General features: G+C 31.8%; 1 protein-coding gene across 2 annotated transcripts in view; it reads right to left on the bottom strand.

The window, feature by feature from the left end:
• Positions 1 to 231: 231 nt before the first annotated feature.
• The window catches only part of CHIC2 (cysteine rich hydrophobic domain 2), a 41,922-nt gene continuing 22,814 nt past the window's right edge, over positions 232 to 19,339 (bottom strand). For both annotated transcript variants that reach the window (XM_017540270.2, XM_017540271.2), the window contains exons 4-6: positions 6,976 to 7,032; positions 6,750 to 6,809; positions 232 to 3,067 (exon numbers count right to left, since the gene is read on the bottom strand). In XM_017540270.2, coding sequence (XP_017395759.1) covers positions 3,017 to 3,067; positions 6,750 to 6,809; positions 6,976 to 7,032 — 168 coding nt within the window. In that variant the 3' untranslated portion in view covers positions 232 to 3,016. The remainder of the gene's footprint in view (positions 3,068 to 6,749; positions 6,810 to 6,975; positions 7,033 to 19,339) is intronic.

Here is a 19,339-nt window from a genome sequence, read left to right as displayed (position 1 = left end):
GTATGTATTACTATTTAATGTCCTTTTACATCCAAAGATAGAGATAGAATATTGTTAAAGATTTTTACGGTTGGCCTGAATCTATTAATCTAAAAAAACAACCAGAAGCTCTCTAACACTGAAAAAATAACACTGAAGACACAACGTTGGGGAAAGCTGGATTCTTCCTGACTTAAACTTATTCAATTACAAAACTAGTTTTACTAATAAGAAGAAAATCGTTTACTAGTATTCAAGGCTTTGTTGAATTTATTTTGTTAATTTTAGGGCAAAATTACATGTTTATGTTTTAAATAAATGAAACCTAGTCATTAAAGAGTCTTAATACAGCATCTGATGATCATTTTAGATAGGTAAGGTGATCTTAATGTAACTGAGGGCCAATATCTACCTTAGAAGCTAACTGTATCACATCAGTGTTACTATAGTCATTAGGCTTTGGAGTATCATTTTAACCCAGATGGCCAAAGTTATATATTAAAGTATAACAGGGTTGGCAACGTACATTTTTTGAGAAAAGAATGTTTCTAAACAGAAATGATGACTGATTGTAAAATACCAGTAATGTATTTTTAAAAGACCATAAGTTATTTACTTAGACTATGTAAAATCCATATACTAAATTTTCTGCCAATAATATTTTTTCCTAGCCAGTTTAGCTCTATGGTTTATGTCCCACAAACTTTAAGTCAGAAACATGAGCTGAAGAACAATCATCACTTCAAATATTTCCTTAGACAGATGTTTACTTAACATGGGCATCTCTAATATCCAGTAACGTGGGCACTTAAATTCATGATTCAAGAAAGTATAGAGTTATACTATAGGCTACTAATTAAAATCCAACCATGAAAATCTAACTGCCCAAGGTATAATTGGCTTATGATAACACCACATATTAAGTATTCACAGTTCTTTTCTATATATGTACATTGGAAGTGCAAGTTTCTACGGAATCTTTAAGCAAATGGCACATCTCTGAATAAAATCAGAAAAGCTTTTAAAAATTCTATACTTAATATCATCAACTATGAAAATTATCTTACAGTTAAAATATTCCTAAGGGAATATAGAAATTTTAAAATTATAATCCACAGACTAGTAATAGGAGAATAAATTAGGTAAATAGTTAAGTTCTTCTTATAAAGCTGGTCAATATGGTGCTCTATGGATTTACACAACTTTATACAGGGAACACTGTGTTGCATAGTCTACACAGTCATTATTTTTTTCTGCTCTTTCTGAATCCTGAGGCAGATTTAGCATTGTATGAAGACACAATATTTTCACACTGAAACCACAGAGGATTACTGGAGTTTCTAGATGGCATTATTTTTAATTGCACTACTTTAAGGTGGTAGAACACACCCTAGACACAAGTTAAATAAAATAAGTATTTGAATTCTTTGCACTTTGAGCTCTTCAGGAAAACTGTTCTACAAATTCAAGTTTCTGTTATTTGGGGGGCAAGGAAAACAAATAATTCTCAAACAAAAAAAAAAATATTAAATCCTAGTTTTTAAGATAGCTCCTAATATCCAATACAGGATATAGGACATGAGATACTGGCATTTAACTATTCAAATTTATATAGGATTACAGTACTTTGAAGAAGTACAAAGAAATACTTTTAAAAATACAGGTATATAAATTAATGAAACTGTTATTTAAAATATTTAATACAAGGGAAAAAAGTATTATATAGTGGTACCAATTCTCAATACAAATTATTAAGCATAGTTTATATAATTGCAAAAGTTATTGACATTATTGCTCGATACCACAGTTATATGGAACAAGTTCTTGACATACATTATAATTTGTATAATTTCAGGTTTATAAAAAAAATTTACACATAGGTCATTCACAAATCTAGAAGTTTAAAAATGCAGAGATATGCACAATGAAAAGGAGAAAAAAATATATGTGTGTATATGTATATTTAAAAGAAACAAGCTAATCTGATTTAACTTCTATGTCACACTGTCAATCAAAACAAGTATACATAACTGTACTGAAAGTGAACTGGTGGATAAAAACAGTATTAAATGTACCCTCCATTTCTTATTAACAATCTGTTCTAAATATCACTGGGAAATTAAATACCAGCTTACTTTTAGTTCTAGGACTTTTGCTTTCTTTCAAAAACTTTTCAGAAACATATATCCATTCTATAATTGATAGGTTAGAAGAAATATTTTCCTTAGAAATTCTGTAAAGGAATACTTCCACTCTTTTGTATATAAGATTTGATAAACAATAAAAATAACCCAAGTAAGGCCATTATCATCTTGATCAAAAATATACACAGATTGTGATGCTACTATATTTTGTGATCCTGAGTTCTAGTAACCACTAGATACATGCATACCATTCACTGATTTGTCTATTCTAGTAAAAATTTAATCCTGTCTTACTACCTTTGAAGACAGAAATACTTTTAAAACTTTTTAATAGGTCTTTGCACTTTGTTACAGATTATCTGCCATAAACAGAGCATTAGGAATTGTATGAGAAAGGGTATGTCAGGTTCCAAAAGGGTATTAAAGAAAAGTTACTATTTTAAAATAATGACTTATCAAATTTTAAAAGAAAAAATAATACAAAAAGTGTGCTTGCTAGAATAGATAAGTTGAGCCTTAAAAAGGTGTTTTTCTCTGTTAAGGAATTTATAAATAAAGGACTGTGTGTACCTTGGTGATAAAATAAAAAAGGCTGGCCACTTTTTATGCTAAGTCCAAATGTATTTTTTTGATAATACAAAAAAGTAATCCTTGAAAATCAGAATACATAACAGAAAAGAGCACAATAACTTAAGTATTAAACATCTGTATGAAATAACTGTTGCAAAGATCGACAAAAATGCACACTTAGAACATGCGGTTATTTAAAAAAAAAAAAAAACAACACCACACGATTCTGTAGAACCAATGTTATGTCACCACCAGGAGAGCACCAAGCAAGGCACCATTGGAAAGACAACATACTTGGAAAGTCTCTATAAATAAAGTAAATGCTAATCTGGTCGAAAAATCGGTGTCTTTGGTAAAAATTCTATGAGGATGACCTGTAAAAGGAGAAAAAAAAGTTTTTAAAAGATTTAAACAAATTTTTTTCGTTAAATTTTGGTTATATTCTATCACTTACAATTTTTTTCAAAATCCATTCACATTTTAAAACTGCAACTTTGGATTACTAAAACAGATCTTTATCTGGTAATGCAGAGTTCCATCACTGATAATTTTTATTTCTGACCTTTACCAATTATACAAAATACTGTATGAAAAGGAAGACAAATAATCAAGTAAAATCACCAAAGTCTGAGAAGGGTGATATAAATGGTGCCCCTGGCACACTGGAGAAGCAAACATGCATACATGCATGCTCCCTTGCACTCATGAGAAAAGGGGCTAGCATTTATTTAGAACTAACTGTATACCAGGTGTTCCATACCATATTGGGTCTCTTTCAACCCAACAAGTTTTCTATGGGGCGAGTATTATCATCCCTATTTTACAGATGAGGAAAACTGATGATCCAGACAAGCTGTAACATGACTGTGGAATCAGTGTTTGAATGAAAGACTCCAAAGCCTTACCCTTTTTACAGCCCTATGTGACTGCAGCTGACCCAACATTTTTCTTCAGGCTTCCTCCTTTTTAATCAACCCAATTACACGAGTCTTCTCTAAGTTCTAGAGTTGCTCTCATTTTATGCTACCAGAATATGCAGTACCTTTAAATAAAATGTCCCTTATCTCTTAATTTTTTTTTTTAAAGTCCATTCCTTCTTAGGTTAGCAAAATTAAAGACTAAAATCTGTTCCAAAAGACCTTTTAATAAGAAACTAAAGGAAAACCAACAAAAACAAAACATGGTAACACAGAATTACACAAGGTGACCAGAGCTAATTTTTCCAAATTTGAATCGTCTTAAATTACAATCAACTCATTCTTTGCCCCAAATTTGTATGGAATAGATGGTGATTTAAAAATTATTTGATTTTAAAAGTTTCTAAGTCTAGTAAACTCATCATTCTTTTTCAGAAACTATGTCTTTATATGATCTCTAGATTTGAATACTTCTACAAATTAGCTGTTTGGGCCAGAAATCTTTTTTCACTCTTCAGTTCTCCTGGCTTTTGATCTGCCTCAATAAAGAAGGTACACTTCTATACCTAGGTCAAAAATATTCCTGTCCTATTCTAGTTATCCTATACTAAGCCTTAGCTGTCACATCTGCCACTCTCCTGACCTGTGATTTGCCTGCAAAATATTCACTAGCTCCCTGTTAAAATACTTTCTCCCAATTAGCTTCTTCATTTGAGCTAGATTTCCTTGTTTCTCAGGTTTCTTATCTATAAAATAAAGGCATTGGACTAGATGACAAGATTATTTGCAGCTCTAAAATTTGACAATTAAATGTTAAAACTACTGAAGAGTCAACATTAAGTAAATTCTTTTGTATTTCAAATATGTCCTCAATCAAGTGGTCTTTATAATTTTAGTCCCCAGGTATGGGCATCCCCACACTTTACAGTATATACTATTAATATATAACATAATATAAAGGCTATCTTTGCCTACATTTAAATTATTGTTAGTTTAAAAATAATATATCCTACAAATTTTTCCTTCAGAAGCCACACATAGAGACTGCCACTTGTTTCATTTCTTCTAAATCATCCGTCTTCACCATACGTAAACAAAGAAAAGTTAGCACCAAGTGTTTTTCTTTTTTTTTTTTTTTTTGGTATCTCCAATGTTCAAATTATAATCAAGGATAATTATTTTCTTTTAACAAATGAAATTTCTGTAGATAACAGAAAAGTTGAGGGAAAAGAGGAACACACGGTTAAAAAGGCCCAAATTCATTAGATAAAATGAATTTTATTTGCTAGTTTAACTTTTAAAATTCATTTTCATGAATATTTTAAGCTAGGTTATTCTTACTTTCAACTGTCACAAATATATATACTCTGAGAAAATCTAGTGAAACACACATTTTTTTCCCAGGATTTTTTTTTTTAAGTGGGGGGTATTGCTATATTACCCAGATTGTCTTTGTACTCCTGAGCGCAAGTGATCCTGCTGCCTCAGCCTCCCCAGTAGCTGGGACTACTGGGATGCCCACTACATCCAGCTTTTTCCTAGCAATTTAAATATTTATTTTATCTTTACTACTCTTCTGGATATCTCCTATGATGACGTGAAAGTAATATAATGGCTTTAGTAGAAGTGCTTAATTATCTAAAAATTCAAGGAAACTATTTTACAAACAAAGCATTTAGTTCAGAATATTTTGGAAGGTTACTAATTTTATGAATAAATTATAGTTACATGGCTCGATCTGGAAATCATAGCATTGGGATAACTTTTATGTTTTCCTTTCCAAAGTAAACTTAGAAATGCATGAAAAAATTAATACCTCAGTTTTAAGCTTAGTGTTTGTATTTATACATGCAGTAAATATTTTTTTCACTAAATCCTTTACATCTCCGAACTATCCATTTCTCTTCCCAAAATATATACACAAACCTTCTTTTTAAGGTGAAAAATACTAGTATTCTCAACTCAAAATAAATTACTCAAATGTGCTATGATTCTAAAGAAGTATCAAGTGTTTTTCTTATCATCATAAATTAACATGTTTGATATAGTAAAGACAAAAATCTACATTATTTGGTTCATTGAATAAAGCTAGTCTAAGACATTTTATAAATATTATTTATGTTCAAGGATAGAAATGGCATTTGACTGTGTGATAATGAAAGAACAGGAAAATGCTAACAGAGAAAAATGATTTTATGATAATTTACAACTATTTAAACACTGTTTTAATCAACATTTTACACACAAACACACACACACACACACACACACACACACATCTATGATGTCTATATTGTTTTAAAGAATAGACAAAATTCCTCAGAAATGTTGTAACAGGTACTTCACAAAGGCTCTGAGTTTTATTTTCAACAATTAACTTTTCCTTAGATCTTTTTCTTTTAAAGTAACAACCTGCCCATATTGAAAATAAAACACCCAGCTCAAAAGAGAATTAAAATTCTTAATTTTCTAGAGAATTCTGAAAATTTCAAAAGGAGAAAAACTGTTCAAGTAAATCACGAGATCAGTAATTAAATCCCATGCTGAATAAATTCTAAAATTCATTGTATATATATGCCAAATTAGATATTTTTTAACAAGTAAACACAAGATGATCAAACGTCTCATCTCCTGCTTATTTTTAAGATAATTTTTACAAAGCAATATTCTAATAACACTTCTTTAAAGGCCACTGAGGTATGGGCAGTTAAAATCTATAAAGGCTAAAGGTTTCTTAAGCTCCAATGGCTTGGCTGAAAGGTTTTCTTCCATACTGGGAAACTTGATTAGCATTATATAAAAAAGCCATATCTGACTTGCTGCGTAACCAAAGTTGTGGTTATTCTTCATACAGCATCTAAAATTTCACACTCCATCAACACATGTTCAGGCTATTTTATCTTGGCAATTAATTTATTATTTTTCAGAACACAGTGAAGCCTTGTTTTCAAGTCATTCATAACTTTATAAATCAGTCTTGCACATGAAACCATGCATCTGTGAACCGTAGAAAATCCTTGCACTCAAGAGATTAAGCTCCTGACACCTTTGCTGATTAATAATCATGGAAAGAATAAGATCAGAAGCAAAATAAATGATCATTTAATAGAGAAACTCACAAAACAGCCCTTTAACTTACATATTCCATCATGTTATTCGTTTCACATTTCCTTTTGCTCAGTCTCCAATGCAAGCACAGCTAGACAAGAAGGAGAGTAAAAGAAGAAAAATGAGCTCTATTTTATTGCAGCACACAGACTAACCCATTTGTCCACCTTTCATATTTTTAGTTCAACAAAAGCATCTGTTTCCATACTGTGCAATTCAGACCCCAACAGTACGAAGCTGCTCCCTGTGGTACTCACCTTGTGGTATAACCTATTGTTTTCCCATTCTAATAACTTCTCAATCGATCTTCGTGTCTGGAAGACAAATGAGAAAAAAGTTTACTCTTGACTGGTTTTAGAAAACTTTGTTTTGCAGCTGCTTTTTTTCTGGGAAAAGGGAAGAGGTATAAGGCAGTGACTGAGCATAGTGTGGTGTGCGTCACTATCAATGTTCTAAGCACTAAATGGTAACCTAAACACGAAGAGTATTCTTTCTTAAAAAAGATATGGCTTTATTTTTATCATATGAATCTTTTTTACTAGCCTCTGATTTAAAACTATCAAGGTTTAAAAAGCTAATATCAACTGCCAAATCAATTTAAATCCCCACTTGTTTCAAAAATATGTTTCCAATACTTAAATGGTAACAAAAGTTCCTTAATACATATTTTAAAACAAAAGTAAATATTAGTTAACAAAATGCAAAGGGCCTTTCAGTAAGTTCCAAAACAAAAAAATTGGAGGTTAATATTTAAAAATCAATGAGTTAAAAAAATCAAACTAACTTTCACATCATGCTTAAAATAATGTCCATATTTAAAAGCCAGCTTACTGATTATTCTACAGATAGAAGGCAAAAATTTTATTTAAACCAACATAAAAGTGTCATCTCATAGTAAAACCAAACTCTAATTTAATATTATTGTTTCAGGAAATCAACTGAGAATTTACTTCACTTGACTGTTGCAAGATATGCTATCCTGCAAAAAATGTTTCTGGCTTGGGAGTATGAATAAAAGACGGTAATTCATGGTGCCAGGTGTTAGGATGAGACTGACACAGCTGCACGTGCAAAAATGACAGTGTAGCCACCAGGATCAATTGCAACTTGGTTCAGCTGCACCTTTCTTGCAAGGGAAAGAAAAAAACATCTTACCACTATTAATGTAGTATAATTATAAGTAAGTATTAGTGATCAAATATGAAAATTTATGTGTTAAGCAAGGACTAGCTAGGTGAAAAACTGTTAGGATGAAGCTGGGTTTGAACAGTTTAATGTTACAGAATAAAATTTTAGTATTTATTTAAAGTATCCACTGTAATCTAGTTACGTTACCTTTTAGCATATTAAACATGCTAAAGACACACCAAAGTCACATAAGGTGCCAATTATAATTCATAACTACCAATGAATTACGGCTACTGCCTTACATTTTCCAAGCTTATGTCATAAAAATCAGAAAATCAACTACTTCTCTAGGTAATAATATGCCAATGACTAATTTATTACATTACTTTCTTTGAAGAGTCTTTTTGGCAAGAATTTTAAAGAAAAAAAAATGTGCCCTTGTTAACAATGATCAGCAGACCTCACTTGTTTCTTTGTAAAGATAGCCTTTTAGAGGCAGCTCTCCTTTTAAATGAAAATAGGGCAGCAGTTATGGTCACACTTTTTGTTAATTTAGTTGCCAGTCAGCCCCAAATCAAAAGAAAATAAGGCTGCAGAGTGTAATTAACATTCAGTTCGGTCGTTTTGTCCCTTGTCTAGCCCCCAAGCTTTGTTAAAATTGCCATCTGAATGCTGAAGGCTGTAGGGAAATCGATTTGATTCTAATCGCACCATGAAAAGAACATGATCTAACTGCTTTCAGCCCTCCGTAAATCTGTACTAGGTCTTTAGCACAATGCAACTTCCAATTTAAAAAGCACTGAATGTCTCGTCAATGACTTTGTGAAGAAAAAAGAACAAGGAGCAGACATAAAAATTCCAATAGTTGTTTAAGCATTAAAGTTCATTTGCATCACAGCGAACCTGAAAAGGGCTGACCTCTCAAACCGCCTCTCAGGTCTATGAAGTTGTAGCCTTGACAAGCTCACATTGACAGAGCTCATTGACTCTGAAAGGCTACTCTATCAATGGTGAAAAATGGCAATAGGTTCTACTCTGAGCAGGCATCTGCCTGCCCACCCGCTGCTAAACCAATGGCAAAACCAATTCAAAACCTGAATCTACCTTGTAATCTTTCTTTCTAGGGCCTTTTAATAATAGATTAAGATTACTACACAATTTGAGGTTTTACTTTTGCTGATGATTTTGGGGGTGGCGGATGATGAAAGAACTAGAGTGGAACAAGATTTCCAAGTCCATTGTTTTATATTAATGTATAAAATACTACTCAAAAGCTTAACACTACATTCTGTAAATATTTATTACTTAAAGAAGAAAATGTAGTTACCATCATCATTTCATCAGAAATTTAAACCCATACTATAAGAATAGATCTCGTTATGATATATAGGCACACACATACATATACAATTTTAAAACTTAAAAATAAAAATATTTAACTTAAATCAACTACTAGCTTTTGAATAAAAGATAATTACAAAGTATAAATCTGAACTTCCAAAATATTTATGTAGGAATTCTGAATTTCTTCTTTGCCTATAATTAGGAGTTTAATGATAGGGTTTGGTATAATAATTGTATCTTACAATATTTAAGAATTCTAAAACAAACAAGCTCTGATATGCCACATCTGAATAAGCATATAAATATAAAATATTTCTACACACTTCACAGTCTGAAGTAAAAGCTGCGAATTAGCACCATCTAATCTTGCTATCTATAAGACTTCTTTCCTGCTTGACAGGTGAAAAAAAAAGCACTTGCACGTGCAGCTTAATTAATCATTGCACTTGACATCTCAATGATTTACAGTGAGGAGCAGGTGAGAACATACAAAACCAGAAAGGAACCCTTGATTTGAGTGGAACATTTCTAGCACACTAAGGTGACAAGTATATAGATTCTAGCAGTCATTTAAAAAAAAAAAGAAAAGAAACTGTGCCACAAATTATTTGTTAGTAACAACAAAAGCTCAAATTAAATGGAAAAAAAAAAAAAGATTTAACTACTGAGAATGTTTAATACTCTGCAATTATTTTTAGTTAAGAAAATCAAAATATATTTTCAAGATTAAATACAATACCAATTTGGCAGATACTAAAAAAAAAAAAAAAAAAAAAATGACACTTCAGCATTTATAAAAGCTACTTAAAAGCTTTAAGCCTGAAAAGAAAGCACACTATAACTGTAGTCATCTAGAGAAAAGTTAGAGTTTATGTCCACAAGGCTGTCAAGTAGCTATTTCTAATGAAATGTAAGATTCAACACTGCCAAGCTCTATACTTGCTAACTGGACAAGCAAACCTAATAATATAACAACCCGTCCTTGGTTTTTAAATGTTTTATTTCAATTCCAAATTCAAAACAAGCTGAAGCAAATTAATACACGTCAGAAAAAAATAATATGTATGGGATCTGTCAGCATGAAACACAGTACCAAAAAACACCATCTTTCAGTATTCCAGGCTACTTTCTAAAAAAAAACAAGTCATCTTTAATTTTCTTAAGAGAATTTAGTGCTTGTGAAAAGCACCAGATTGATAGTCATGGGAACTAAAAATCTATTTAGCTGAAAGAACAGGGGAAAGGGCAGTGCAGGCTTTAGTGCAAGCTTCCCTACAGTGGGCCTTAATCCTTTTCACTGCTCACACCCTGGGGGTGAGGGGACAGGTTAGTAGTTCTCTACCAATGGAATCCTCTGTCCTTCTGCAAAAGATAATCAACATAAAACTAATTTTATCATGTATTCTTATCAATAATTAAATGGACCAAGACTACCAACTCACACCATGCAAGCGAAACAACTTTTTTGTGCGAGTGGTATCATATTACTGACCTGGTCTTGAAGTAGACAGCTCCAAACCTCTGGATCCTACCTATCTCCCTCAGACAGTTCACTTTAAATGACACTTTTTCTTAAAAAAAAAAAAAAAAAAAAAAAAAAAAAAACACACATTTCTTCATTCCCATACCTTAGTGGTTATATTTTTCTCATCAGTGAACTAGTTTTAATATAGCCATTCAGCTGTGTGAAAGTAAAAAATTAACAAGAGATTCAAAAAATATCATTTCAATTACTAAATAGATATTAAACAGATTTAAGTTGAGCAACTGGTAGTAGTAACAGAGTAGAAATTTTGGCTTCTATTTACATTGCCTTTGGTCCTTTTTAGATTTTTGGTAGAATTGTGAAAATAAGCAAAAACATGAAAACGGAAAGAGAACTAAAAGGGCCTCAGTAATTCACAAAATGGCTAATGAGGTAATGATTAATCAACAATATTAGATAAGACATACCCATATAAGACATATCTTCCAAAGAAGCATCTAAAGTAAGCTTACAGTAGCAAAACACATATACACCTAGACAAACCCAATTACTTCAATAGAAAACTAAGATTTCCTGAAAATTCAAATTTGAATTATTAGGTACTTTTGTAATTTTTCCTAAATACTGTAACTTTCTTAGGAATAAATTATTAATATGATTCCCCATAAACAAATTAAGTGCCATTAGACATAAATAAGTCTTCCAGGACAGCAAAGAACCATTTAGAAAATCTTTAAGGTATTAATCTCCTACTTTGCAACCACTATTAACTTAAGAGTTGCCTAATTCCCAATGACTCATTTATTGACAATCAATTGTTTGAAAATGTGGTTTTACAAAGAAGTGGTTTTCTAGACATTACTAATAAAACCAATGGAAATTTCATGAATTTTAGAGTATTAAGAGCCAAAGGAAAAACTGTTAAGTGTAGAAACTGTAATAAAGTTTCTCTTACTATTTCCCAATGAAATAGTGTTCTCAGTCTTTAGAACAAAAAGACACTATGATATACTAAGAAAATGTTTAACTAGAGTATCTCACTAATAACTATTTATAAAAGTTCATCTATTTAAATCTACAATTAAAATGTATTTGAATTGGATTTATTCATACCATCACAAAATGGGACAGCAAAATTTCAAATGTTCAATTTCCTACTTAAAACAAATTTTAATTTTAAACTCTTTAATCTATAATGCATTAACTTTAACTAGAATAATGCTTTGAATGTATTCATAATCTTGTTTTTATAAGTATTTTTCAAATAAGAATGCTATTTATCTTTAGACATCTGTGTAAACTGAATTTAAATAAAACAATGTTTTTGGTTATGTTATTAGGAAGAAACCATATATAATTTAAAATGGATTATTTTAACATAAGAAAACTTAAGAGGAAATTATATTATTCACTTCTGTTCATCTGGATTAATATGAAATTTTACATTCCAGTGATGTGCAAAATATTAAATAACTATCACACAGTATTATGCTACATGAAAAATCTAGATTCGCCAAAAAGATAAACTAAAATATGATTTCTCAAAAGGATTTTTAAACAAATTCCGTTCCTTCACATTAAAGCTCCTTTTAAAATTTTTACATGAACATTAACTTTTAAATAATCTAGACATACTAAAACACCCACTGAAGTATCATGAACTATTTGTTAAAAGTAATATTTTTAGATGGAAATATGCTAAAAAGATCGCTAACATTTTGTGAATCAAAAATATCCTCAACTTAATACTGGGCAGTGACTTAATCTTAAATAGAATTTCATCAAGTTTATGATCTAGTGAGAGATTATTAATTTGTTTAGGTTACACTGGCTATGAATTATGAAAGATGGGGATTCTCTCTCTCTCCAGAAAAAAAGAAACATGTACAAAACATGCACAATATAAAGGGTGTTATCTAATAACTTTGGATAACATTTTAGAAAATACTGGTAACATTTTTAAAAACTAAAATTGAGTTTTGAGGTCCCTGTCTGACCCACCTTCTGCATGACCCATTTCCACTGGGCAATCTTTCTGCTGGGTCTCAAAGGGTATTTTTGGTTTCAATAATCTAGTAAAATGAAAATGTGCTTGGGTTGGGGCAGGGTGCAGGAAGGGTCTCCTTGAACTTGGGCAGCAAATATGTCACCACTATTGCTAAAAAAAAAAAATTATCCAAAAAATATAAAAATAATTAAAGAGAGTTTCAACTGACCACAGAATATTAGAAAAACTGTTCATAAGACAAAGGAATTTCACTAAGCTAATAAAATAAAAAGTACGGCTATCAGGAATTTTTAAAAATATATGTAATTACAAAAGGAAGAATCAGTGCTTAGGACCAACAGGTAGAAAAAGGGTAAAAGGCCGGGTGCAGTAGCTCAGGCCTGTGATCCCAGCACTTTGAGATGCTGAGAAGGGCAGATCACTTGAGCCTAGGAGTTCAAGACCACCCTGGACAACATGGCAAAAACCCATCTCTACAAAAAATACAAAAATCAGCCAGACATGATGGTGTGCACCTGTGGTCCCAGCTACTTGGAAAGCTGAGGTGGGAGGATCACTTGAGCCTGGGAGGTCAAGGTTGTAGTAAGCAAGTCACTACACTCCACCCTGGGCAACAGAGTAAGGCCCTGTCTCAAAAAAAAAAATTGTTTTAAAAAGAAAAGAAAGGGGTAAAAGAAAATCATCTGCTGATGATAACAGACAACTGGAGAAACAATTACGTCTAATGTTTTTTTTTACATATGAAAACTAAAGCTTACAGAGGTAAAGAAACACAAATCCATATACTAGGAAATGCCGGAGCTAGGATTTGAAATCAGGATTAAATGACCTTCAACTTCCTGTTATTTTCATCACGCTACAGAACTATTATAATATTATCACAAAAAAAGAATTTTTATAGGCCAGGGACCTTGGCTCACATCTGTAATCCCAGCACTTTGGGAAGTCAAAGTGGGCGGATCACTTGAGGTCAGGAGTTTGAGACCAGCTTGGCCAATATGGTGAAACTCTGCTAAAAATACAAAAATTAGCCAGGCGTGGTGGTATGTGCCTGTAGCCCCAGGTACTTGGGAAGGTGAGGTGGGAAAATTGCTTGAACCCAGGAGGCAGAGGTTGCAGTGAGCCGAGACTGTGCCAATGCACTCTAGCCTAGGTGACAGAGTGAGAAGACTCTGTCTCAAAAAAAAAAAAAAAAAAAGAAAAGAAAAGATAGGAAAAGAATTTTTCTTAAGAACTTTTTTAGAGATATGTTATGGATATTTTACAAATAATATCCTGAGACAAATAAGTGAATGGCCCTAATATACACCTACTAAACAAAGCTGGAAAATAGAGATAATAATTCTTTATACACCTCCTCCTCTGCCCTTCACCTTTTTTATTTCCTAGTACACCAAATTCTGACAGTTTTTGTCTTTTAAGTATCATTTTAATCTGTTTACTTCTCTTTCTTGTCTACTTTTATGCCTTTCTCTTCTTGATTTATGCAGTCACTTCACTGAATCCACCCGTCTTCCCTTCACTTTAAAATCTTAATGGTTTCATTTCAATTATATTTTACATACATTTGTCCTTAATTTTAAGGCCATTTGTGACTTTGTAAAAGTAAACTTTTGTAAATCAGAATTTTTTTTACAGATATTATCCTGAGACAAACAACATATCTAAGATATGCAAGTTATATAAGCCACTAACGAGACTATCGGCTTTGAATAATCAACTTACTCTAAAACTATGATTAATGTGTTCAAGAAAAGAGAATAGAAAGGTGGATGAAAAAATAAAGAATTTCAAAAGAGAAGTGGAATCTATAAAAACAGCAAATGGACACCCTAGAATTGAAAAAATACAGTATCTGACATTAAAAACTCAGGTCACAGAAGATAGGAGCAAATCTTTCTATAAACCACTACACCAATACTATGTTCTAAATAGAGAGACATGAATGTCAGCCAGCTGTTGAACAAAACACATTTTAAGGATTCTAGCACAACTTTAAAGTTCCAGTGCTACCTCTGCATTTTTAAGGCTCAAAATTTACACTTTTACGAGTATCTTCTTTTATGACAAAAACTTAGTAACACGGTTTAATTTCAATTAAAAGCAAATTGCCACTGGTGTTCATAATAATGGCAGTAATTTATATAAGAATCCATTTTTTAAGTTTCAAGGCCAAAGCATTCTTTAAAATGGAACAACAGTAAATGTATTCCTCCAGTTATGAGAAATCTTTTATGTAAGATCCCTTTTGTAAAGGGACTGAAATAAGACTTCAAAAAGGTCAAACCTATTTTATTATTCTGTATCTTATAATAGTGAAGGAAAGTGAGGAAGGGGCAAGAAACCCCAAATTAAATGCCTAGGGCTAGATACAGAAAACCCAATTCTTTCATTCAGAGTTATTGTCCTACCTTCGCTGCATTAACTCATTACATGTCATTCCCAATCTCTCTAAAAGTAAACACACAAGTTTCAAGAAATGATATAATACCAGAGGAAAAATAACTTAAGCAGAAGTCATAAAAACTTATTTGCTAGGGAGTGGGAACCTAATAAATAACTTTTCAAAGACAGGGTGTTGACTTTCATTTGTTTTTATAAAAGCTAAACAGAAGCAAAAGCAATATATCAACTCTTGGTTGTCCAACTGTTAACTTTGTATAAAATCTGCTTAAAAAGTATATTTTTCTCCTATACCCACTTTACCTGCTTTACAGCTTTTTTCCTTTACTCTTTGTGTTTTCAAGAAATACAAATCTATTTAAATATTAGGAAAAAATACTTATAAATCTGCCGAAAAACTAAAGTACTGCAAAAGATGATATAACAATGCATGGATATTGTTACTATTTATCAATCAACTGCACAAATTAGGTAAATCATAACCTAGTTCAGCCCATAGTCCTGAATTTCCTAACTGATGAAATCTTTTAAATTCCTTCCAAAGCTCTAAAATCGATCTCGCTGCTGGTAGATATAATGTCAAATTTCAATAATAAAAAATAGCTTGATTTTTGTATCTCTTTAGAATAGTGAGAAAAGCATGAGATTTTGAGCTGTAAGATTGGAATTCCAGTTTGGCTTAACTTTATAAACTGGGAGACTCAAACAGGTTACTTGACTTCTGAGCCTCAGTTTTCACATCCTTAAAATAATCTGAATATCTGCTTTTGTAATTTTTTAAGAATACAGTACAAATAAATTGATTAATTAAATCCCTGGCACATAGTAAGTAAGCACTCAATAACTTTCTGATGTTACCATGATATTTCCACATAAGGTGTTATAAAGATTAAATTAAAAGAGAATGTATGTAATATGACTTGCTAATTGCCGGTACACAATAATTATCTTTCTCTTTATTTGTTCCTTGTGGTCCATTACTTCATTGCATATCAACACATATTTTACATTTTATAGCAAAATCTTTCAAGTTAAACATCAGGAATTTAGCAATTTAGAGTAACTGGTATTATAAACTAAGTGTTTCTATCTTAAATTACATTTAAGTAGGTGTAAAAGTCTAACATCAAATATGATGTGAAAGTTTTTATGAAACGTAAAAATAAGATGTTTATGATTTAAATACAAGCCATAACTCGTTTGCTTCTCTAAATTTACTTGACAAAAATTTCTCCAAGTTGTATTTTATATTGCTAAGTCTATCACTGTACATTAGAACAGTATAAACATCCCCTACACAAGATCGGGTTCCTGAAAAACCTCTGTAATAAAAGCACATGAGAGTCAAGAAAAAGAGGGTAATAAAAATTAAGATCATTATTGACCATATGAATATTTGTTATATTTACCAAAATAAAGCAAATTGGATAGCATTCTAGAAAAAAATAGCATTGGTTTTCTATATCTTTAATCAGTAATAACAGCAGTTACAAGACTACATTTCACTCATCTTTCCTTGTTCACCAGAAATTCTTCGGGATTCCCACTTCACTAGAATTTCAATACAGTTTCAAATTTGTTCTGCCTTGTTTTAATATCTGTAATATGTTGTATGTTATAGGTATTTTTCTTTATCTTATTCTTCATCTAAATGTTCAGTTCCTTTCTCATTTTATGACTCAGAGTTACTGATTATAAAGGGTCAATCCCAAACAGAGAGTAAATCAGTTCTGAAAGTTTTGGATAACTTTTAATAACATCAGTCTAACTGAATAAGGATATTTTATATTCCTCCCATATATAGTTTTCTACTTATGATTCCCCCAGGTTCACTTTCCATTGAATTTCTTTAAGTCTTACAAGGTTGCATTCTAACTTAAAAAGAAAACTTTACTATTCACCTCTTCCATTTAGATTCTCAACCCTACTATATCCCCTAACCAGAGTAAGTCACACTTATTGGATAACTAGAAGTTGAGAGTAAAGAAATTCAGAAGAAATGTAAGTAAACTAGAACTTCAACTAAAGAAATATACTGAGCTGGATTACCATTTATTTGTATGCATACAAAATACCTTAAATGAGAGAAATACAGGTATCTGAGCCAGTTTCAAAAACTAAATAGCAATTATCTTTAAAAAAAAATTCAGAGAAGAAAAAAACTAAGAAACCTATATTAATATTACAATGATGGCCAGATGTAGTGTTTCATGCCTGTAATCCCAGCACTTTGGGAGGCCAACACTGGAGGACTGCTCGAACCCAGGAGTTAAAGACCAGCCGGAGTAACATAGAGAGACCTCATTTCTACAAAAATTGTTTGTTTTAAATTGGCCAGGCATGGTGATGTGAGTCTGTAGTCCCAGCTACCTGGGAAGCTGAGGTAGGAGGATCACTTGAGCCCAGGAGATCCATACTGCAGTGACCCATGATCATACCACTGCACTCCACTCTGGGCAACAGAGTCCCTATCTCAAAAGAAAAAACAAAACATATATATTAATTAACACTCTCACAACCTAATAGAATAAAACTTCCTCAAGCTGATAAAGGACATCTACAAAAACCCTACAATTAACATAACACTTAATAATGAAAGTCAGAATGCATTCCTTCTAAGATCAAGAACAAGCCAAGAGTATGTTGTCACTACTACTAATCAATGTTATTCTGGAGATTCTAGCCAGTGCAGTAAGGCAAGAAAAAGTAACGAAAAGCATCTTGATTAGAATAAAAGTATAGTAGTAACACTGTCTTGATGGGCAGATGACATGTTTGTCTATGGAGAAAATTCAATAGAATCTTTAAAGAAACTCCTGGAACTAACAGGTGAGTTTAGCAAAGCTATACCCTATCAACAAAAAATAAAAAATTAAAATAAAAAAATACCATTTTAAATAGCATTTAAAAACTAAGTTCTTATAAAGATGAAAAAAGATATATAAGACACAAAGGCACATATACTAAAATCTACAAAATATCACTCAGAAAAAAAACATAAAAGACTTAAGTAAATGGGGGAAATACTGATTCATGTGTCAGAAGAGGAAATACTTTTAAGTGGCCAATTTCTCCGAACTGATTCAGATTCAATGCAATCCAAACTAAATTCCCAGCAGGACTTGTAGAAACTGACAGGCTGATTCTAAAATTCATATGGAGTCCAAACAACCTACAAAAGCAAAACAACTCTGAAAAAGGGAATACAAAGTTGGAGAACCAACACTACCCAATTTCAAGACATAACTATAAAGCTACAATACTCAAAGCAGTGTGGTACTCACATCAAGATAGACAAACATAAAAAAAAAGAGAGCCTAAAAATGGACACTTATATTAACTGATTTCCACCAAAGGAAGAAAGACAATTCAGTAAAGACAGTCTTTTAAAGAGATGTAACTGGTAAAATTAAATACCCATATATTTTTTAAAAACCCTTCAATCCATATAATAAATCATATATTAATAGAAAGTTTAACTCAAAATATGAAACCTAAACCTGTAAAACTCTATAAGAAAACATGTAAAAATCCTTGTGACCTGAGCTTAGGAAGAATTACTAGATATAACATTAATAGCACAATCCCTAAAAGAACAAAAAGACAAATTGGACTTCATAGAAATTAAAAATTTGTTTTTGAAAACTATTGGAAGATGAAAAGACAAACTACTAATTGGAAGAAATATTTGCAGAGCAAATACTTTTATCCAGAATCTATAAATAATTCTCAAAACTCAACAATAAGAAAACAAGAAACAGTGAGCAAAAATTAAGAACAGACACCTCACCAAAAAAGATATGTAAATGAAAAATTAGCATGAAAAGATGTTCAACATCACTAACCATTAGGAAAAATGCAGATTAAAACCATAATGATAACATTACACCATTGCACACTTATTAGAAGGACTGTAATTAAAAAGACTATGTTGGGCTGTTCTTGCATTGCTATAACGAAATACCTGAGAATGGGTAATTTATAATGAAGAGGTTTAATTGTCTCGGGGTTCTGCAGGCTATACAAGAAGTATGGCTCTGGCATCTACTCAGCTTCTGGGGAGGACTCAGGGAGCTTATAATCATGGTGGAAGATGAAAGGGAGCAGGCATCTCACATGGCATGGCAGGAGCAAGGGGGTTGGAGGAGGTGCCACACACTTTTAAACAACCAGATCTTGAGAGAACTCAGCACCAAGCCATGGAGGATCTGCCCCCATGATCCAGTCACCTTCCGCCAGGCCCCACCTCCAA

The sequence above is a fragment of the Cebus imitator genome, unplaced genomic scaffold (assembly GCF_001604975.1).
Source record: "Cebus imitator isolate Cc_AM_T3 unplaced genomic scaffold, Cebus_imitator-1.0 Scaffold124, whole genome shotgun sequence".
Lineage (NCBI taxonomy): Eukaryota > Metazoa > Chordata > Mammalia > Primates > Cebidae > Cebus > Cebus imitator.
The sequence above is the reverse complement of the archived record's forward strand: the minus strand, read 5'-3'. Positions and strand labels throughout refer to the sequence as shown.